Source organism: Glandiceps talaboti, chromosome 4 (assembly GCF_964340395.1).
Source record: "Glandiceps talaboti chromosome 4, keGlaTala1.1, whole genome shotgun sequence".
In the NCBI taxonomy this organism is placed as follows: Eukaryota; Metazoa; Hemichordata; class Enteropneusta; family Spengelidae; genus Glandiceps; species Glandiceps talaboti.
The window spans coordinates 18,860,618-18,884,137 of NC_135552.1; the positions used below are offsets into that span (position 1 = coordinate 18,860,618).

Consider the following 23,520-nt stretch of genomic DNA (forward strand, 5'->3'; position numbering starts at 1 on the left):
TATACAGTATTGGTGTGTGGTCTGTTAGCATGAAACAAACCATGTTACTTAGGGGTTCTTAGAAGGAACACACACACACACACATACATACATACACACACAGATAGAGGGAGGGAGAGAGAGAGATGAAGGAGACTGAGGGATGCAATCATTGCTAACACTTCTTTGTTTTCTGCCTGCAATGAGTGCAGTTTACAGTCCAAGTTTAAATGACGCACTCAAATCATTGAAACAATCTTTACGACAGCTTTATTAAAATATATACAGTTCACACTGTAAAGGTCTTACAAGTGATGACGACGAAATGAAAACAAATAATGAAATGACGACAGAACTATGGAAAGCATAAAACTAAACTTTACTACAACATAAGTACCAAGATACGTAAGCAGGAGAAAATCATTACTATAGTCAGGAACTACAATGTTTATATAGTATTTACAAAATGACAGTAAATAGATTAATGATCACAATAGCAGGCTAACTTTCTGTGTTTTTATCATTTTATTTGTATGTTCTTGACTCAAGGAAAAGCCATTCTAAACCAACCATGGCAGTTCATAGTTCATTGTTTTTTACTTAAAGCATGACTGCTTGTTCAGCTTGTTACAAATCTTATGGTAAATTCAATTGAGAGTGTTTTACTGCCAGTAGTTTACAGTTTTCACCTGTCCCCAATATAATCAGATGAATGTAATCCTAAAGGTGCCTTGCCAACTTTTTAATCATATTCCAAGTCAGGTGTGTCAGAAAATGTTGAGAGGAATGCTTTCCGGCACTGAAATAATGAAAAAATATAAATATTAATAACTGCACAGTATATAAATTCTTTGAACACTGATTTTGAAAAGAGGAATGTTTAGTTACATTATGACCAACTATTTCAATACTGTAGTGGTGAAATAAGATTGAACATAGCAATGATTCTGTTAGACTGTAAGATATGTTGTGTCACTCTCCCTTCACCGGCAATGGTAGTATTTAGGTTTTATTTACATTTATTACACCTGAACGTTATTGCACAAGCTGTCATTGGTCAGAATCAAATCATATGACCTTCTTTAAACAGACTATAGCCCATGCAGTGCTATTGCTTGCACATGCAGAGACTGGAGTTATTTCAATGCTGCCTGTTGGAGTTATTTTGACGGTTGCGTATCTATTCTGCAGATGTTTTGAAGTATTGCGCGCTCGAGATGTCAAAGTCAGTGAGACACACAAGCTTATTTCTTTATTTAATTTGAATAAGTTTAATTACAAATGAGCTGTAGGACACTCCAGCTCCTACAAATAATGCCATGTCCGCATTCAATGGTTAGCTGCACCATGAAAGGGAAACCTTTCTATCAATGGTGATAAATGATGAGTGGACACATGAACAATTGGATGAATAATGCACTCGGGGAATATCACAATTTAATGCCTGCCTGCGGGCTGTCACTCTTTACAAATATTTTGATGATGACCTTGCCTTCAACTTGGGCATCATAAAAAATTTGGTAAAGCGTACAAGCCCTGTGCAGGCACTAAATTATGACAGTGCCCTCACTGGCATGTGTTATTATTTAAATACAAAATCCAAGCATTTGGTATAAATTGTGTTGGTATATATATGTATGTGTGTGTGTGTGTGTGTGTGTGTGTGTGTGTGTGTGTGTGTGCATGCATGCATAGTCCATGCAATATATATATACATTACATGGACTTTGCATGCACACAAAACTTACATTTCAAAGAGTACATTTAGGCCTACAAAAAATAATTGTTTGGTTCCGGTTACCTGACCCCCACCTAGTTTTTCACTGCCGACCCTAAACTTTTTTTTTACATATTCGCGAAAAAAAAAATAAAATCATGAAAATTGTGTGAAGTCTCGCCAGAAACAGTGGACGCAGAAACTGACATCAACTTAAAAGGACAATATAAAATAACATAGCGACCATTTGGAAAACACATAACTACCTGAACTAGACACTCACAACTGAAAAAAAAGTAAAATAAAAAATCTACCTACCCCACCTATTCTAAAATTGAGCGTAATCGGAACCACACAATTTTTTTTATTAGGCTTTACAATGAACATTTTATTTCATTTACCTTTGCATCTGGAAGGCAAGGTCCAAATGCTTCCAACAACAATGACTCTTGTTCTACAGCTTGCTTGAAGTCAGAATATGAAAGCCTGCTATCATGATCATGGTCCTAAAATTAAAATCAGTTGAAACTTTAAAAACATTTTCAAACACAAACTAAAAAGAATGGCAAATAGTCATGACACAAGGGTTTCGTCACATCATTTTCAACTGATAGAGACAAGGCCCAAATAGCACTTGTTGTATGTTCTTGGGCTGAATGAACAAAGAAAGAAGATCCCCTAAGTCCTCTTAGACTATCAAAGTTGAAAGAAGCAAGACCCCTACGTTCTTATCTCAGACTATCAAGGGGCAAGAAGCAAGATCCCCATAAGCTCTTGTCTTAGACTATCAAAGTGGAAAGAAGAAATATCCCCTAGCCTCTCATCTAACACTGCTAAAGCTGAAAAAAAAAAAGCCCCTTACCATCTTTTTCAAAGTGATTTCAACTAAATCTTTGATTCCTTCATCAGGATCTTCTTCTGTTGGAGGTTTAATCATACTGCTTTTCAACAAGTGAAACATTTCTTCTCTTGAGATATAACCATCACTATTCAGATCGTACACATCAAAACAATCTGTTTCAAGATATCATATGAAAAAAAAATGAATATAAATGATGGCAAAAAAAATGCTAAGCTTAATGCTTTCCATATCAAATAATCAAGGCATTATGACTATGATATCTATCTCACAGAGTTTACATTTAACACAGGAAAAATACATAGTAACTCCTATCATTTCTCCAGCCAATAGCAATTCCTTTGTGAGAAAATCTTTTCATAGCATTAGCAATAGCAATATTACCATTATTGCTAGGGTTTATAAGCCTTGAACACACTAGTGTACAATAAATTTATAGTACTTACAGGCCATCTTTTCTTCGGCATTACCCCTAATAATTACTGAAAGTCCTTTGACATATTCTTCCATATTCACATAACTGTCACTATCTTTATCAAATGCACGGAACACTGGAACAAATAAAATAAGAACATGTTGTACGGTTGGATTTCAAATAACGACAACACTATTATTATACTACCTGCAAAACATTCATTACAAAACATGCTTGAATTTTACACTCACTTCACACCCCAAAGCAGGGTTTCTCAAAGCCATTTTTTCCCTGAACTCAAAGTTGACTGAGATCAGCCTACTTTTATGGTACCAGTACAATGTGTAATACTGCATCAGAATTGAATTACTAAAAGTATAAATTTGTTGTGACCAATGTTGGCCATAGACTGACACAGTTGAAGTTATCTGCAGTGACTAATGTTGGCTATACACTGACACAGTTACTACCAAACCAGAGTGAGTGTAGAGTTTCAGTTACATAGCAATGTTTTTTATGTCTCACACAATTTTTTTTGTTACAAAATTAAATAAAACAAAATACAGACACTGATAGCCCTAAAGCATATAAAATGATACATTTTATGTTACTGTGAAGACAAATCAACATCACTGTCAGATGAATCAAGGAAGATTTAAACAGACAACTGTTTATTTGTGTTCACAATGAGTTAAAATATAATATTTCCAGTGTGTACATGCTGTCAGTGCCTGTAGTTTGTTTGTGTAGTTCATAACGAAAACCTTTGTGTGTGATTTACAAAGAATTGTGCCACCAAATTAAAACTGTATAGTCTTTCTGTCATTTGTGGTGACCATGTTTGGCCATAGACTGACAATCAGTGTTGGCTATACTCTGACACAGGTAAAGTCATTTGTGGCTCAGACCACTGAGTTTGTGGCGACCAGTGTTGGCCATACTTTGACATGGTTAAAGTCATTTGTGTTGACCAGTGTTGGCCATACTCTGACACAGGTAAAGTTATTTGTGGTGACCAGTGTTGGCCATACTTTGATATGGTTAAAGTCATTTGTGTTGACCAGTGTTGGCCATACTCTGACACAGGTAAAGTTATTTGTGGTGACCAGTGTTGGCCATACTTTGATAGGGTTAAAGTCATATGTGTTGACCAGTATTGGCCATATTCTGACATACGTAAAGTCATATGTGTTGACCAGTATTGGCCATATTCTGACATACGTAATTTAGTCATAGTCATTTGTGTTGGCCATAGACTGACGTGAGTAAAATTGTCATTCGTTGTACTTACCTCTGTCCATAATGATGTCATCTGTCATATTGAATGTGTTATGGAGTACATCCCGGAACCTATTCCTGTCCAGTCTCATTTTATTTCCTGGACCAGTATTACCCTTCCCTGTACCAGCACAGATTTTCTTGAACTGTTGCACCAAGCCTTCAACTTCTTGTTTTTTGACTGAAATACGGAAAAAATCTTTAGATAATTAGTCTCACATCTTTCAAACATTTGCCTTCAAAAAATAATGATCCAATTTCCTAAACAAGTACATGTATTTTTCTCATAGGACAATAAATGCATTTAATCAAGTCAACTGATGAGTGTTGGGGAGTGGGGGAGGGGTAGGGTTCTTTTACAAAATGAACTCTTTTCAAACATAGAAACACTTAAACGTATAAACATAATTATAAAGTCAGCACCAGATTCAGATTCAGATTGGGTTCACTCCCAGGGCTTTTACTACACAATGGTTTAACTGACCCTGGTGCTGGGATCAATTTCTGCACCAGACTGAGAAGTTTTGGTGATGCTTCCATGAGACAATAGTCAATCCTTGGGTCAACTAAATGATTATGAGCAAATGTACATTATGTACTCTCCTAAGTGTGCCTACATGTAAGCGTATATGTAAGAACATTTCAAATTCTATAGGCTGGATTGGGCCATCATGAGCATACAATAATATTTCATTTGCGAATGAATGACAACAAACTTCGTACATGTGATGTACATCTTCATGACCCCGCACTGGAACCATGTGTATACTAACAAAAAATATCATACATTGATTGATTGAGCTTACGACCATGAATGTATACATGTTCAATTTTTTGTGACAAGATTTCATAAAATGAATATCTTACTATTTTGAGTAATTTCCTGGCCAAAATTAAGATTTAAACACACAGATGTTGCCCCACATTACGTGTTACACATACAATGTGTGAGTTGACATTAACTGTCTTGACTGCGTATTCTATTGTTTGATCCAGATACAATGGGAATCAAACTAATCTTTTGGATGTGGTGCTGGAACCAGAATCAGTTTCAAAAGTTAAATGAAACTGATTCTTATTCTGTTACAAACTTTTCAATATGTCGTAGATTAACAATACATATTTGTGACTCCTAAGTGCTCATTACCTTTAGTTAAACAGGCAGTACATGTAGCACTCCGACTCAGAATCCAGGATATTATTACAAAACAGTAAGAACTTTTGACATGTTCAAGTAATATACATCACAGTCCTAACTATTATCAGAATCACCTCTACCTAGTATTCATACAATCCATTCATATTAAAAATCAGACAATTTGTCTTTTTGGATTTGTGTTCGCAAGTGTCAACAATTACAAATAAATCAAATCTCTTCATTTATTTATTGATTTATTTATTTAAAACACATAACATATCCCAGGGGTGTTATTACAATAAGATGAAAAGAACAAACATAAACAAAAATAAACAACCGTTACTATAAAAACCTAACCTAATTACCAATAGGAGCATAAACTACTTTTCATTAGCCCTAATAAAAAAAAATGTGTGGCTCCGGTTACGCTCAATTTTAGAATAGGTGGGGGTAGGCAGATTTTATTTAATTTATTTTTCTTCTGTGTGAGTGTCTAGTTCAGGTTTTCCATTGTTTTCCAAATGCTCTCTGTGTTGATTATTTCTTCCCATCAGATGTACAGCCATTACAGATTGGAAGAACAGTTTTAGAGTGTCTTTTTTTAAATTGATGTCAGTTTCCGCATCCACTATTTCTTGTGAGACTTCACAATTTTTGCAATTTTATTTTTTTTCTCGAATATGTAAAAAAAAGTTTAGGTGAGGCAGTGAAAAGCTAGGTGGGGTCGGGTAACCGGAACCAAACAATTTTTTTTAGGCCTTACTTTAAAAGTAGTGAAAAGTTTAAATACACATACATTTCAAAAGGATTGCTGTGCACAATCTGAATGATCAAATTCAATTTTGAGATATACCCATGTACAAAGGGACATGTATTATTGGTGTTTTCCTAAAGAAAACCTCACACGAATAACGCTACTAGTACTACAAATGTAATAATTTATGCTGTATCTCAGACGGCTAACAAATCTTTTTAGTGGTCTGAGGTCAATAATTTTCTTTCCTAAGCTAGAGGTTGGGGAAGTGTATTCAAGTCAATACGTTGTCATATTTAGACTGTGAACAAGGACAAAACAACAATCTAAACAATACTACACACCCCTATGCCACACAAAAGTACTTGCTGATTGCTTTTAGCTATGTACATATTCAATTTTATTATTGTGAGGGTAAAATTGTTTATATTATTTTCTCAATTATATTAAATTAGACAAGTTCCCTTCTTTATCAATCTAAATTGTTTTCATCTTCTACATGTACTAGTACATGTATATATGAATAATGTATTACAACACATACTCTTCACTGGTAATTTATCATACCTGCCTCTTTCAATATGATTTCCAATTTATCACCTAATCTATATTCACACATAAATTTATCGAAATGAAGTGTTAGTTAGTTTTAGCAAATAGGCCTCTATGTTTAATTCAATTTCTTATATCAAAAGTCCAAGTCCTAGAATTTATCATTTAATTTTTAAATGCAACTACCTTAGTTGAGACCATAGATGTACAAATGTATTAGGGGAGATAAGTTTATACATCCATGATCCATGGTGAGACTGACTTGATAAATAAACATGTATTGACAATACTTACAATGGGAATCCTTTGTCCACTGCTCGATTGCATCTTTTTCAGTGTTCTTCGTGTTCTTTTTCTTTGGTGGCATTTTGGGAAAAGGGGGGAAATTCAGCAAATATACAGGACGATCCTCACCAAAATATTAAGGCTTGTTGCGTTGTTTTGGTTGTCAAGCTCTGTGCGCATGCGTGACCTTTGTTCTCCCCAGAATGCAATGTGTGGGAAATGTGGCTCGCTCCCTACACTTTATTATTACACTCTATCTTTATGATATTGAAAAATATATCGTGAATTTCACCATAAAAATACTACTTTAATAAACTTTTGAATAATTAGTTAAATGTTTTTTCTTAAAAGTTATTCCAGAATTCTAAAATATGGGGCACATAAAAATAGTTCTTGAACGTTGCTTACTGTAGACTTCAACATGGCGGACTCGGAGGAAAACGCCGTGGAGCAAAAATCGGATCCAATTGAGCAGGATACCAGCGCCTTTGATGGTGACAATGAAGACGAAGGTGCTGCAGATACTACGTGGGTTATTGATATATAATTAATTTATTTTGCAAACTGTGCAATTTTGTAATGGTAATATTTTGAGCTCGTGGCTTTTCGGTTCGTGCCCCGACAGACTACTAGTATTATAATTTGGTCTAATCATTCATCACGATATGACATGCATTTGCACAAGAGACCTGGCTGATCAGCATTTCATAGGGGTTAGGGGTATTTCAGCACAACGTTATATCAATTTGTGTAAATATTAAATATGTCACCTTCCCCTGAAATGACGCACATTCCGAAAGTACTAGTATGATATGTAAAAAGAGCTCAGAACTAGAAATGCATGCTACATCATGTATCGCTAGGACTGATACTTGACAGTGACAGTACATGTACACTAACATTTACAACGACAGGTATCATGTACATTGAAGTAGGTTCATTGTAAATAGTTCAGTTTCGAACCACATTGAGAAGTACATGTATAGGGTCTAATTGTCCTTTGTGGCAATTGCTGCAAGTCATAATCTTGTTTTCTCACTCAGGAACACTGTGGAAGTATCACTCCATTGTCGCAGCAACACTTTCACTGCTAAATAAAAGTGTGTAGAGTGAGTGCTCCAAAGAAGCATTTATTAAAAATGTCACATTGTATGTTTTTTAATAAGAAAACATTAGAAAATGACAATATATGATAGGAGTTTGCATATAGCTTCACAAATGTTAACTTTTCCATCAACGTTTTGCCAAATAATTGAAAATCGAAATGGTTGCTGATATATGTTGCAGTCTTGATCTGCTTGCAGACAGAGTACTGTATGAGACTTAATTCTGACAGTGTCCCTCCACACCATCCTGCAAAAGCTGTAAACAAGCCTTTTTTGAGCATGCAAGCAAAATACTTGCATGGCAATAAGGAAAAATATCAAGGCCAGTAGTTCAAATATTAGTGATTAATCAACTGTCTTATCTATTTTACATCTCTGACAAAACCGACATTTCTGGCAAGCCCCGGTTTCATGCCTGGCTCTTCGCAGGACTGAGAAAGGAGAGGGACATGCCAGAATCAAGTCCTGGCTTACTCTGGCTGCAAGCAGGACTAGTCTTGATCAAGCCTGCTTAATTGCAAACAGGTTAATTGAACTTAGAAAAGAAAGAAATTTAAAATAATAAATAGGAAATTAAGTTGCTGTTTGCCTGCTACTGGCTACTGCAGAAAAAAATAAGAACAAAGCATGAAATCATAGGTCATGTCCCAGCAATAGTATACATTTGTATGTACCAACACTTGGTATGAACTTAGCATTACAAATTGTATGAGATAGAACACATCCCTGCAGGTTATTCCTCCTGACTAGTCATAGAAAATGTAACAAATGTAAATAAAACAAGCTGTTGAACCCATAGATTTCTTTTATGATTTCAAAAGGACAGGGCTAAAAAGGGCCTTGTCATTTGACAGTATCACCTGAATGTCTGTTCACTATTTTGCCAACAGTGAACAGGGTGGTGCTAAGAAAAAAAGTAAGAAGAAAAAGAAGAAGAAGGCAGCTACACCAGTCCCTGATGATGACCCTAAACAAACGGTAATTACTTAACTTCCATCTTCCTCATAAGGCGATAAAGTAACATTGTCTACATTGTCTTGTAGATCATAGCACAATTAAGCTCAACCATGAGCATGCAGGATGAAATATATAGTATAGTGTATTTCCACAAACTATTTTATTTAAAATCATCCTGTATTGCCTACCACAACTTTTGTTAGCAATATGAATGTGTCCAGTTGTGGAGTGATACAAGCAACTCGGTGTTAGGAAAGTAATTTTGCTATAACTTATTCTGCTCATGGGACTGCGACAGTGTCTGATCGCAACGCAAAAGAAAAGTGCCCACAATTTCCCTATAGAGTGAGCGAGCTGCCAGCAACAACACGTTTGGAAATAGGTGTACATGTATGTATTGATATTTTTTTCATGGTATGATGTTTACTTTCAGAGTCAAGCTGTAAAGCCAATTGATAAGCTTCAGGAACTCCAGAGAGCTATCGAACTACTGACATTTCAACAAAGAGCAGCTCCAAAGACTGAAGAAGAGGCTAAGAAGAAGGCCTATGAGTTTTGGAACACACAGCCAGTGCCAAAAATTGGTAAGTTCGCCAAGAACATTTTTAGTTAGAAATTTGACATATATTGAGATTATTTCGGTAGATTGGCACACAATGAATCATGGCTTGTAAATCTCAGTTTTAATGTTTAATCTTAGATGAGAAGATAGAGAGTATGGTCAATGAGGCTGTTGAAGAGGACAAAGAAGACATACGGAAAGAACCGTATAGCTTACCACAGGGCTTTATGTGGGATATCATTGACATCTCTAACGACAACAATGTAAGTAGTTTCCAGAACTATTATTGTACATAATCTGACAGAAGATCCTCCCTACATAGCAGAGACTTGGAATATGGTTCACGTGAAAATGTCATACTATGTGATCATGCAATTTCATGTACAAGGAATGATTACCCTTTCTTTGACATATCATGTGCACACATTTATGCAGAATTGTTTTCAGTATTTCACTGAAGTGGAATACCACTACCGGTAGTAAAAATGATAGCATATCAGGTGCAAGTAATCACTGGTATATATTATGTAATAATAAAGAGAACATCTTGATATGTAATTAAACGTCTACCTTTTTTACCAGATGTAAATTCAGTTCTTTGTATGTGTCCGAAATAACTTTAGATTTTGTACCTTGTTTTGCAGTTACGTGAGTTATACAGCTTATTAAATGAAAACTATGTGGAGGATGATGATAACATGTTCAGATTTGACTACTCGCCAGACTTTCTCAAATGGTGAGTTATTCACTTCAGTCATTAAACTGTTAGTGTAACAATGTGGTATCAGTTATGAATTGTACAGTCAGTGTTCTTTCTAGACAAAATAACAGGAGTAGCAAGCCCTGAACTACTTTGTGAGTACCCTCTTTATCCTAGACAAAATAACAGGGGTAGAAAGCCCTCAACTACTTCGGTTTCCACTGAATGTGTTATCTGATTTCTGAGCTAGAGAGCACCAGCAACTGTAGAATGTGTTACCCAATCTCTTCACCTTCATGTGATAATATTCTAGAAAGAACACTGCAGACTGTGATGATAGTTGCAGCTAATAAGCTTTTGGCTTCATTACATTCCATTCCATGGTATATTTCAACCCTTATAATGTATTGTTATGTTGTCTTTCAATTTCAGGGCATTGACCCCTCCAGGATGGTTACGTCAATGGCACTGTGGAGTCAGGGTAACTTCCAATAAGAAATTAGTAGGATTTATAAGTGCAGTACCTGCCAACATTAGAATCTATGAACAGTAAGTGATACTGTAGTACTAGTAATATGTACAATACAGAATAATTACAAAATGTGAAGTTCAAATATATAGAGAAACTTCCAAAACAATTTTTAAAGGTGGTGTCAAAACATATGTCACATTTCAAATGATAGAGTAAATTTTTATTCCATAGTTATTAATCATCTAACGTCAGTTTGAAATCAATTTTCAACCTGCAGCAGTAATTCATTTTGCTTTTTAACTATATTTTTTATTATACAAATGTAACATTGTTACAATGACAGCATAAACATTTCTAGCTTAAAATATTACTCCAGTGTTAGCAATGTTTTTACTCTTTGTCAAACCTAAACACGTCCACCTTAATACTAACACTGTTGTATTTTACTTTTTGTACCATTTACAGCTTGAAGCCAATGGTAGAAATCAACTTTCTCTGCGTTCATAAAAAACTTCGTTCAAAGAGAGTTGCCCCAGTGCTGATACGAGAAATCACAAGACGGGTACATTTACAGGGCCTCTTTCAAGCAGTATATACTGCAGGAGTTGTATTACCAAAACCAGTTGGTACTTGTCGGTAAGTACATCAGATGTATAAATGCAAGAAATAAGATTTGAAAAATTAAGTTGTGGAATTACACGAGGAATGATAAACGAACTGTGTGTGCTGCAGTTGAATCAAACAGGATTGAAAAGTAATTTTTTATCCAGACTCGGCACAGTGATGAATTAAAGGGGATCCAAATAATAAGATCATTATGCTGTTGTCAGAATTTGAAACATGCTAATATGTACGTACAGAAGATGTTTACGGTATCAAAACTATTGGGTATGTGTGATGATGCCAGTCAGTACTTGTGATGTGTATGTGATAAGCGGTCATACTATGACTTGGGTGTGAAACAGACAATGAAAACCAAGATGGTACCAACCACCATAAGGCATATACACAAGATTCCATTGTCCTTGACAAGAGTATGACCAACTTTGCTCTACATCAGAATTTTATACGTTGTTAGCTATTAGACTATATGTCTGTCTATTCCTATTACCTAATTAACAAATTATCTTTATAATTTTGATTTCTGCATTATTTCACAGGTATTGGCATCGATCTCTAAACCCACGTAAACTCATTGACGTCAGTTTCTCCCACCTTAGTAAGAACATGACGATGCAAAGAACTATCAAACTTTACAGACTACCAGAGGTAAGACAGTGCAATTGTTAATATGTCTCTACATGTTGACATAATATATGTATAAAAGGTATTCTTTGAGTAGACACGGTTCTTTTGTCAGTCTGAACTGTTATACAAGTATTTTCATAGTTGACATCATTTATCATTGATGAAAGTCAGTGCAGAGTGTACAGTGAGGTTATTTCCAGAGCTTGCAAACTGTTGAGTTTTATGGTCACAAAACATTTTGCTAACTGAAATCCAAGTTGACCCCATGCCATCGTAATCCTAATAACCTTGTTTGGTTAGTATATCAGAAGTCAATCTATTGATTGCATCAGGATGGAAACATATATAATTAAAATGAATGATTTTTTGTGTCCATACCAATTTGTCATTCAATAATATGTACAATTCTTTGCAAAATACAAAAATAAACAGTACATAATAGCATCTTGTTTTCAAAGCAATATATATGACAGTTAAATGTTCCTACATGGTATTGATAAGCAAGTATCAGTTTTGAAATTGAACACTGTATCAATATTTCCCTCCCAACACACTGACTTACTATTTTTTACCTCTTCCTTAGTAGAATTTTCAAGTGCAAGTTTTAGTAATTGTGTAAGCCTTCCCTTTCAGCTACATGTATAAGCAGTAGTGAATAAGTCTTTTCTATACAGGATATATGTCTTAGAACTGATAGCCCAACCCACTTTCTTCTCTCCACACTATAGGAAACAAAGATCCCTAATCTGAGACCCATGTATAGGAGAGATGTCAACAAATGCTGTACTCTTTTTAATGAATATCAGAAAAGCTTTTCATTGTCACCTGAATTTTCTGACGTGAGTATCCAGTCTGATTCCCTTATTACAGTAGGAAGTGAAGGTCTTGTCATAATCACAACACATGGCAACTATCAACTGTTTAAAGACCTTATTTGAATATAAATTGGGATTGGCTTAACATGACATGACGTTCATTATGCTAGATGACTTTCACTGCGTAACACGCTCACTTAGTTCATAGAACGGAAACTGACATTTTAGACAGTATTACAGACTGTTTATCTACTACTGTCTGACTATGGTATTATGAATACTAGTATACAGGAAAGAAATTTGTCACTGTACTTTTGAAAATATTTGCATTTTGGGGACTGTATTTGAGAAAATATTGGCTTGATACATGTCACAACACTGACCCGGGGTTGAAAATTACCTCTCTAAGTCCATTGTCCATTGATAATTTGAGATACTACTCTCTACTAATCTCAAAATCCTGATTGCAACACAAGGCTGCAACAATTGAAATGAAAGGAGTGATGATGTAATCTAAAAAAATAAATACTGTTTTCACTTTCTGTGTTGTTAAATTTCAGGCTGAGTTTGCCCACTGGTTTTTGCCAAGGGATGGCATTGTAGACACTTATGTCGTAGATGTAAGTATATTCAATACTTTACAATAAGTAAAAGTTGTTAAGGTGGATTGCATTGTAGACACTTGTGTCATAGATGTAAGTACAACAGATACTTTACAATAAGTAAAAGTTGTTAAGGTGGATTGCATTGCTTCCTTAACCCTTGAATATGATGCTAAGCATTGATGATAGCATACAATATGCCAAGCTGTTTTCCCAGTAACCATTACTTTACTAAAATCTGTTATTCTTTTTACACCGCTTTTTTTTTTTTTTTTTTACAGAATGATGGAGCTATCACAGACTTTTTCAGTTTTTACACATTACCCTCATCCATCATGCATCACCCACAGCACAAGAAGTTGAAGGCTGCTTATTCTTTCTATAATGTTCAAACTAAAGTACCATTAGTAGATCTTATACAAGATGCATTGATCATAGCCAAACAGGTGAGTAACTTTCCTTTACATAAAGTTTTTCATATTTCAAGAAATGCTGGGATATGTATAAGTCACAGGTATTTGTAATACATTGTAATATCAACTTGCAAGCCTTCCTGGAGTGGAAAAAAGCAGCTGAAAGAACGAGAATAGTTTTATTGTGATCTTCCCCTCCAGTTGATATTACATTATTTAGTTTGAAACATGTTTATGTACAGTGTGACCTCTTGTGAAAGACACATTTTGTTGTGGGTCAAACTAGGTTTTCTTACTACACCATAAGAGGTGGGGAACCCCAAAATTTGGTGGGTTATAAGAAATTGTTGTACATCAGTGGAGAGTCAAACTGACTTATATTAACTACACACTGTTCATGTGTCATGTGTTTTTGGGCCATTCTCTGAGATTCTAGCAGGTGCAGTGTGCCCTCTAACTTCTAAGCCAACTTGACGCACCACTTGCACACATAATTTCTTGTGATGCACCAAAATTTGCTGTTCCTCGATCTCTTACTATGTGATGACGCACAAGAAATCCCAGTTTTTCTCATTTTGACTCGCAATAAAATTTGACTATCATTAGAGGGCACACTGAATTCAGGTGGGTCAGTCTCTCATATTGTGGCATTTTCCCAACTGTAAAATTGTTTTTTAAGTCCTTGGATATAATTTCAAACCATTCAATGAAGTGTTTTTATTAATGACCTTTGTATTGAGGTGTGTTATTTTCACTAGTTGTACAGACTGTCAAATGTCGATTCTTCTTGAAAATTTCAGAAAGACTTTGATGTGTTCAATGCACTAGACCTAATGCAGAACAAAACATTCCTAGAGAAGCTCAAATTTGGTATTGGTGATGGTAATCTGCAGTACTATCTTTATAACTGGAGATGTCCATCTATGGAGCCAGATAAGGTCAGTCAACCCTATAATCCTCTATTTCTACTGGGGGGGGGGGGGGGTGTATTTGTTTGTACACAACAAATACAAGTTGTTTGTAAAGACACAGTATTCAATCTCAATCCGAGCAAGAGTTCAGTGGCAACATTGTATTTGTATGTTCATGTATTTTTTGCACAAATTTACTTATTTAATTATGTATATGTGTGTGTGTGTATGTATGTATGTATGTATGTATGTATGTATGTATGTGCGTATGCGTGTGCGCACACATGTACATGTGTATGTATGAATTTTCCAACAATCATCAGAACCTGTAAATTGTTAAAAATTGGTGTAAATATGATTTATCTTTCAGATTGGCCTTGTTCTACAGTAAAATACTGCCAAGCAGAAACAGAGAGAGAGGAAACTCTGATCAACCTACCTTACCAATCAAGGACAGACTGTAAAATGGGAAAATATTAATCCACTATATTTAAGAAACCTCATATTAAAGTTTGTACTTTGAACAGAACTTTTCAGACAAAGTCATTTAGATTCATTAACGTGTAGGCAAGCGTAAATCTTAGTTTGATTTTGATATAGTTACAGTCAACTCTTTTAACATAGTGTAGCACTCACAGAATAGAAGCTGAACATAATAAATTAGAAGTCACAGTTCATAAATTTAGGACACAAGCATTAATTTGTTTTAGAGATGAACTTTTATCAAGGTAGATACTATTCTTAATGAAAATCTAGATTTTCCACATTTTCACTACTTCTCTTCCACCCAGCATGTGCATTAGTCCTTGGCTCCTTGAGTCCTGGAACAGTCCACTCTTAAATAGGGATAAAGGGTGCCTGGCAATGTAAGCACCACCATTTAGATATTCATATATCTGTTTTGTACAGTCAGTGCAAAAAGCTGTTACCATAGAAACAGTATATGCTGGTTGAGTAGTCTTTTGCACGGTGATTGTGATGTTTTGTGGGTATTTTTTACATTGTAATAAGCCAACTGATTCTAACACCAAAATTGCTTTGATAGTTTCAGTGCCAAAATACACAATGTATTGGTATATCATGTTTTGCACCTAAATGTTAACTTCTTACGACAGAACAGTCGACAACCCTACATAGTATTCAACTCCTATATGTATTCCCATTTCTAAAGTCTGATGGTATTTCAGGAATTATATCACTGACCTTGTGCCATTTTGCACTTACTAGAGTGAGTCTTTGAAGATTACGTGACACTTGTAGACACGGTTAAGACTTTAGCTCATGTCAAGGGTATACCCTATCAGCCTGCCCCTGCGAGTAACACAACATAGCATATGTTACGATATCTAACCACTGGGTAGGAGGTAATGACTACATGTATTATCAGATTAGTATCATACCTGTGTATAACTTGATGAGATTATTAAAAGTTGTTCAAATCAGTTCCCAAAACATCCACACAAATGTAATAAATAGGAAAATAAGATTTATGAAACTAAGTTTTTCACATTTACCTCATTGAAATTAAATACTGAATTACTTGAAAATATTGAATTCAAGAAAGGAAAATCTGAAAGGTCACAGATAAACAGGGTCACTCAGTTACTAACAGTGTAATTTTATCACTCCATATGAAATACATGAACATAAGAGTACCCTAAAAGTTGAGTATTTCCCTCTGTATAGAGAACTTTCGATATGCAATTTTTTAACTTCTTTTTTTTTCTAGATAACGAAAACAGAAAGTCAAACTCACTCTCTTTAATAGGCAAACTAGGAGAGATATTAAATATGAATTGCAATTTTCAAATTCTAACTTCATGCTTCTAATAATTTTATCTTCTCATCCAAAAAAGGAACAATCCAATTTTTCTACAGCAACATTTTTTTTTTACATCAAAGTAAAACGAAACAAAAATGTGGTAGTAACAAAATGAGCTGATCAATTCTGTAATTTGCATCTTGCACCATTTCTGATGAACACTTTTTTTAAGTTATGAAAAACAAATAGAACAATAGGTAGGTAAGTAAATGTGGAGATTTAATATTACTGCTACTTGTGAGACCACAGATCATTTGTTTTCAGGTCAAAAGTATTAAATGTATCAATGTTTAATATTAGGTGCAATCAATTTTCAGGACAGAGTTTTCTGTATGTCATCCTTTACTCAGAATTTTTACTATGAAATTTTTCCACTGTAGAGGGACTATTTTGTATGGAAACACAGTATGCGGATTGTGTACTGTCCTGTGGCTTGCGTTAAAGTGGCCATATGGATGAGAATTTGGTATTTATTTTGGATATTTATTTGATAAAACAGCTTCTATGTTTTTCTACTTGACAAAATAATGCGAAAGAACATATACCAAGTCCATGTTCATAACTCAATACATTGCAAAAAGATGCAAAAAGTGTAAAAAGTTTGTTATTGTACGTACAATAACAAACATTTTACACATTGTTTAATGTTTTGCCATTTATTGAGATGTCAACATGGACTTGGTATATGTTATTTCACATTATTTTTTCAAGTAGAAAAACATAGTGAAGCTGTTTTATCAAATAAAAATCCAAAATAAATACCAAATTCTCATCCATATGGCCACTTTAATATGTTAGCATAGAATCTATCATCCTCTTATCAAGCTTTAGATGTCCATTCACAATAGGATACTTTTTTTATCCTGCTATAAAACATGACTTTCATTGAACATGACTACATCTGTGTATACAGCTTTTTATTTCCGAGGTAGTGTACACATGGAAATTTTCACTAAAAGACAAACAAACACTCAAAAAATATGTAGTGACTAAAATGTCTTCATTTTAGAGTATTCAAGTATGGGTTCTTGTTTGTAATGTACATTTCATCATTCATTCACTAGGGAAAGTAATCATCTATACCTTATTGTCACAGACTTGCTTTACAAAGAAAAACATATAAAGAATCAAATATTTCTACCAGTCTTTAGGTTTTATTTGGAATATTAACCTTACATGTTTGGAATGTAAATCCAAATCTGATTTCTTAACGTTAACCTAGGGAATCATCTCTGAATATGGACGCGAGAGGTCTCATTTATGTTTAGACTTGTAACCCCAGCCTTCTTTCTGAGAGTTCATCTGCAGTGTTGTTTATTTAGAATATACATGTAGGCCAAGGGTCTTACTTTCAAAACTTGATCTTTATTTTGGCATTATGACCTTAGATCTTGTTGATTTAGAATATTGACCTGAGGTTTCACATAGCATACTGTCCTCTGGTCTTATTCTAAAATATTGACCTTGGGCAGTATTTCTGATATTAATCTGCAGTGTGGTATGTAAAATGTTACACATTCTACAAAAATACACCATCCAGACTATACAGACCATTGTATAAAGTCTTACCGTAGTTCAATTAAATGATAATTTCTTACATTCAAACTTGCTGGAAATTACAAAATAGATAGTGCTTCAATAGGCTGATAAATGCATACAAAATATATGCATTCCTTTTTTAGAAGAATTCAGTAATCGAGAATGATATGCAAGTGCACACATGACATGAATACGCGTTCGTTGGAAATGATACCTCAGCTGGAAGTTTATGCCACTCAGACTGTTAGTCAGGTTTTGGTGTAAGTTCATAGTGTAGAATTCATACCCTAGTCACTATATATCCTAGAGTTTTTGTATCTTCATTTTTTTTCTTGAAGTCATTATGTACATGTGTAAGCAGTGATAGCTTTGCAGACTGTATATTTGTATTCACAGAGAAGTGATGTTTTTTTTTTACTTGTGAAATAAATACTCATAATATTTGAAGGATGTATTTCCATAGCACCATAGGAAAATGGACAATAAAGTGGAAATTTGTCAAAAAAAAAGTCTAAAAGTGTTGATTATGTCATTAAGATATACCTGTGTCATCACTACTCCCAACACTACTATCCGATTACTGTTCATGTCTCAAGTATATATACACCTCTCATAGTACATAACTTTCCTATAGATGAAGTACACCAGCACATCACACTGTTTCCACCCTTGGCATTATTAGGCCTAAGAAAAAAAAATTGTTTGGTTCCAGTTACCTGACACCCACCTACTTTTTCACACTGACCCTACATGTTGTATGTATTCAAGAAGAAAAAAATTGTGTGAAGTCTCACAAGAAATAGCAGATGCAGAAAATGACCTCAACTTAAAATGACAATATAAAACTGGTCTTCCTATTTGTAATGGTTGTACATCTGATTTGAAGAAACTAATAACACAGAGACCATATGGACAACAACTGAGAACATAACTACCTGGACGAGACACATGAAAAAAATATAAACATAAAAAAGTCAAATAAAAAATCTACCTACCCCCACCTAATTTAATTGAACGTAATCGGAACCACGTAGGCCTTGGCACACTAACACACACACACCTTTTTTTTCAGGCAGTACTTCTAATATCTTTATATTTAACCATGGCCATTATCTACTGTTACAACCTTTTTTAAACAAATTCTATTTCATCCACGCAAATTAAGTATTTAGGCAAAATCAGGGGGCTACAAAGACTTGTACACCAATGGAGTGTGGTTGTGCCATAGACATGACAGTGAAGAAGAAATTTCTTCTTCACTGTCTATGGTTGTACATACCCATAGCAATAACATTAGCATGAAGTGGTAAAGTGAAGTACTGTACTCCCAAGTTGACATTCACACTAGTATTATCTACCACACATGGCTAATGTTAAATGCTATGATCTTCACATGTATAACCACAATAGACGAGAGATGTATTAGCAATTTATTTATACCAGTATGGAGAGAAATTCTGCTATGGTGTTATGATTGAAGCAGCAACATGGTGTATACAGTGACTGGACTGAGACCGCGACATATAGTAGATTTGTTTGCTACAGTCAAATTTACTCAAAACATCTTAAAGTTTCTTGTAACATAACCACAGTACCATGAAAAACATTTTTGTTTTGTTTTTAATATTCAATAATATAAACATTCAAAATTTATCAGTTCCAAAAATGATTAAATCTTCTTCCTTTTAATTGGAGGTCTAATTAAGGGAGCTGTGGAAATAGATGGAGACATCAAAGATGAAGATAGTGACCCAGTGGAAGTCGAGGGTGTTGTCACGGCAACCTGTGACACCTACAGTACAAAACAAAACAGAACATCAAGTAAATTGAATTCACCAGTGTTATACAAATGTACATATGATACGAGCTCACTGACACATGAAAATACATCAAATGTGTACATATACATGTATATAGATATACATGTACTAACAAAGATGTGTATACCAGGCCCAACATTGACATACATGTGCATGTACATTGAATTTGGTGATACAACCATGTACAATTTCAACTCACATCAGGGAAACATAAGAAATCTGAACATTACTTGTATTGCTGACTGTAATATTTCAACTCTAAGTATCACCCCCGCCACCCCTACAAAAAAATTAGAAACATGTGGACGTGTCGTAAGTATTTCCAAACATTTACACATGCCCAGCATTTGACATTCATGTGCATGTAAATTGAATTTGGTGATAAACCATGCATAAGTCAGGGAAAACTAAGAAAAATGAAGACATCTTAAGTACATGTATTTCCAAATTGGTGATATTATATGGTTCATAGAGTTTCAACTACACTTACAGCTCTCATCCTATTTCTAATTACACTGACTGTTCTATCCATGGAAGCATCACCTGTAGCTGGATCATTAACATGTATGGTATCTTGACTTGTTCTCTGAACATCATGTTCAGTTTCACTATGCTTTCTTTTCAAGAGTGCTTGCATTTGCCGAGGCACAAAACTAGGTTTCATTGTCATTCTCGTCCTTCTTTCAGACTTAGAAAATGTTGTATTGTGTGTTTCACCGGATGTTTGGGCTGAGACTTGACTTTGAGTCTCAACTGGATTTATTTTGGCTCTGATTGGCGCTCTGGCAGCTCCACCTTGATGATGCTCCATAGCTGTATTCCTATTGGATGTGGCCTTTGGTCTGATTTGCATACCAAGGGACAGCTTAGGTCCAACAAATGATTCCATTGAGGGTCTATTTATAAAGGGATTATAATCAGCGGGAAAGACAGAATTTGCAGATGGTACTCGGGCGTGATCGAAAGTTGGTTTTCCATGCTGTGCCTGTCTTTGCCATGGTGGCAATTCCCTTGGTGGTGCCGGAAGTTCAAGGTATTGCCCACTCATTGACTGAATTGGTTGCATACCACTGAGATCACTAGATTGGAATGATCTATCATCCTGCTGACCAAATCTTTGTCCAACTGTTGAAGATTCTGTGAAGTCAGTCTTATCATGGACAAATGTCTGAGGATGTAGAGAGGAGCTCATACTTGGTCTAGATTTGATGGATTCTCCCTCAGTGTAACTACTTTGCTGTGTCACAGCCTCTGTCTCCTGAGTTCTTTCATTCACAGAAATCTGGTTGGCATCATCTAATGACTGCTGAGCTTGTGAGGCTTTATCTAACTCTAGCTGTCTAAGTTTCCTAGCAACAAATCTCTTCCTCTCTTGTAACTTCTCCCTAGTCTCCTGTACAGATTCATACTCTGGAGCATAACATACATGCAGAACTCCTCCAAAGAAGGGTTTGTCATCAAGTTTTCTCTTGGCAAACCTACAAAGATAGTATGAAGTTATGATTAAAGCACTGCTTCAATAACAATTACAAAACATGTAGCCCTCATTCTTTCATTACTGTAATTTTCTGAACAATCACTACAGCAACCAATTCAAGTAAAATTCTAGTTCATCTTCTTCTAGTATTATATCTGACAATATATATCAAAAACTTCCATAAAGTCTTATTTATATATTAATTATAATATGTCATTACACTTTTCACAAACTGAAATATAATTCTATTTTTTTCCAGTAGACACAAAAAACATACACTGACTGATATGAATTACAAGTCTTCAAAATAATAGCTTTTTTACAGTTAAATGTATGAACATGGTTCTTCCACCATTGCCTTGTCAGTCTTAAACTAGATATTCATTCTACTTCAACTCTCATGGTGTTGCACAATCTGATTAAATCTGATGTAGAGAACTTGGCACGATGATTCACCCACTTCCTACTTTTATTGTCGTTGTTCTTTTTTGTTCTGTGGGCACCTTGTACCGACATCTGACACACTAATACCATAGGAGTTCTCATACAAAACGTGAGCATTGAGTGGATTTACTCTACAAATTAGAACATGTAATGCACTGAAACATCCGGGTACAGTATTTTAGAATGCTCTTTTTAAAAAATCGCTCACGTGCAGAGCACAGAAAACAGTGTTATCAGTATTGTTTGGTGGTTCTCTTTGTTTCAATTTCAAATGTCGAGTGTTATATTGCAAGACAGATTCTGGTTGGCTACATGGAAGAACACGATTCAATATAAGAATTCATATTGTATTGTGTCAGATGTAGGTATAAGGTGCTCACAGAACAAAAAAAGAACAAACGACAATAAAAGTAGGAGGTACATACAGAAATTGCGCAAAGTTCCTTACATCAGATTTTAATCAGATTGAGTTTTGATTGTGACAGCAGTATGCCAGCAAAAAGACACTTGGAATACCCATATAGAATGTATACCACATTACCAGGTCGAAAGATGACAGGTGCAAGTCACAAGTCCTCACTAAAAAGTAATCAAGAAATTTTCAATAATGTCTTTCTTCATAATGGTGACAAGAAAAGCAAATAGCTGCAGTCAGGGACTATACTATCTGATAGACTCTCAGGTTACATGTTATTCAAATCACCTAGCTTTCCCTACCTTGCTGATTGAAATTGATGATATTTCACCAAATATACTTCAGTAAATTCTTCAGCTGGGTAATCCTTCAAAATCCTGTGTTCTTCTATACTACCATACTGGGAACACATTTTCAGGAGATCGCCCTCTAATTTGATTGCTGGAACCCCCTGTATTAACAAATATCTGGATTCTTTGTTGATTGTGTACACCTGGCAAAATTGGAAAGTTAAAATTGGACAGATGTAAGTGTACTATTTTCACTTTATAAATTGATATGTAAAAATACTAATGTATAATAAAATTGTATGCAATATAATAAAATGGCATTTTGTCCAAGAATTTGGTGTTTAAGATGTAGATCTGCTTGCAGATGAAGTAAGTTGGGATCTCAGAAGAGAGTTAGAATCGATGTTGATGGTGGTGGTGACATTTGAGATGGTGTTTGAAGTTTGAGGTGGACTGTTTTACATGTATTTTCTCGGACAATGCTGAAGATTAGTGGACACAGGCTATCCGTTGAAATGATTAGTGAACTGAGCGAAGGGCCTGGCCTGTGTTAGCTCTGGATAAATGCGCTTCGATAACACAGAGATGTGTCGAAGTTATCGAAGCGCATTTATCCAGAGTCAATCGTGAAAGCAATTAGTTCGAGAACCATAGGAAACAACACTTCATATGGGTTACTGCAGTTACGCAACCTCGTGTGTCACATTGTGTCCACTTATCTTCAGCTTCGACCCCTTAAATATGTTTCTTGTCACCTTAACTGCTCTTTCTCGCCTTCCTTCGCGATATTTAGGCCTTGTGTAACAGATCTTGTTTCGTTCGTGATGTTTCATGGGCGCAGACATCTTGCTTCTGTGACCTGCACAAGATAATTTTGATTGGCTTACGACCGGAGGATCTCAACGAAACAACCAATCACGTAAGGTAAGCAAAGTTCACCGTGTGGTGGC

General features: G+C 35.1%; 3 protein-coding genes across 3 annotated transcripts; 1 reads left to right on the plus strand and 2 right to left on the minus strand.

The window, feature by feature from the left end:
• Positions 1 to 250: 250 nt before the first annotated feature.
• On the minus strand, positions 251 to 7,138 carry LOC144434017 (calaxin-like). Its single transcript, XM_078122460.1, has 6 exons — positions 6,987 to 7,138; positions 4,262 to 4,429; positions 3,002 to 3,106; positions 2,559 to 2,710; positions 2,098 to 2,202; positions 251 to 778 (listed from the first exon to the last, which is right to left on the minus strand). Exons 1-6 carry the CDS (start codon positions 7,057 to 7,059, stop codon positions 722 to 724), a joined length of 660 nt encoding a protein of 219 aa, XP_077978586.1. The 5' UTR covers positions 7,060 to 7,138; the 3' UTR covers positions 251 to 721.
• A 260-nt stretch (positions 7,139 to 7,398) lies between these two features.
• On the plus strand, positions 7,399 to 15,256 carry LOC144433814 (glycylpeptide N-tetradecanoyltransferase 2-like). The gene is made up of 13 exons (XM_078122181.1): positions 7,399 to 7,505; positions 8,974 to 9,061; positions 9,474 to 9,624; positions 9,741 to 9,865; positions 10,247 to 10,338; positions 10,735 to 10,851; positions 11,240 to 11,410; positions 11,935 to 12,043; positions 12,751 to 12,861; positions 13,398 to 13,457; positions 13,721 to 13,885; positions 14,653 to 14,790; positions 15,134 to 15,256. Exons 1-13 carry the CDS (start codon positions 7,399 to 7,401, stop codon positions 15,152 to 15,154), a joined length of 1,455 nt encoding a protein of 484 aa, XP_077978307.1. The 3' UTR covers positions 15,155 to 15,256.
• A 4,537-nt stretch (positions 15,257 to 19,793) lies between these two features.
• Positions 19,794 to 23,415, minus strand: LOC144434266 (uncharacterized). The gene is made up of 4 exons (XM_078122720.1): positions 23,326 to 23,415; positions 22,583 to 22,773; positions 20,435 to 21,422; positions 19,794 to 19,916 (listed from the first exon to the last, which is right to left on the minus strand). Exons 1-4 carry the CDS (start codon positions 23,413 to 23,415, stop codon positions 19,794 to 19,796), a joined length of 1,392 nt encoding a protein of 463 aa, XP_077978846.1.
• Positions 23,416 to 23,520: the final 105 nt, after the last annotated feature.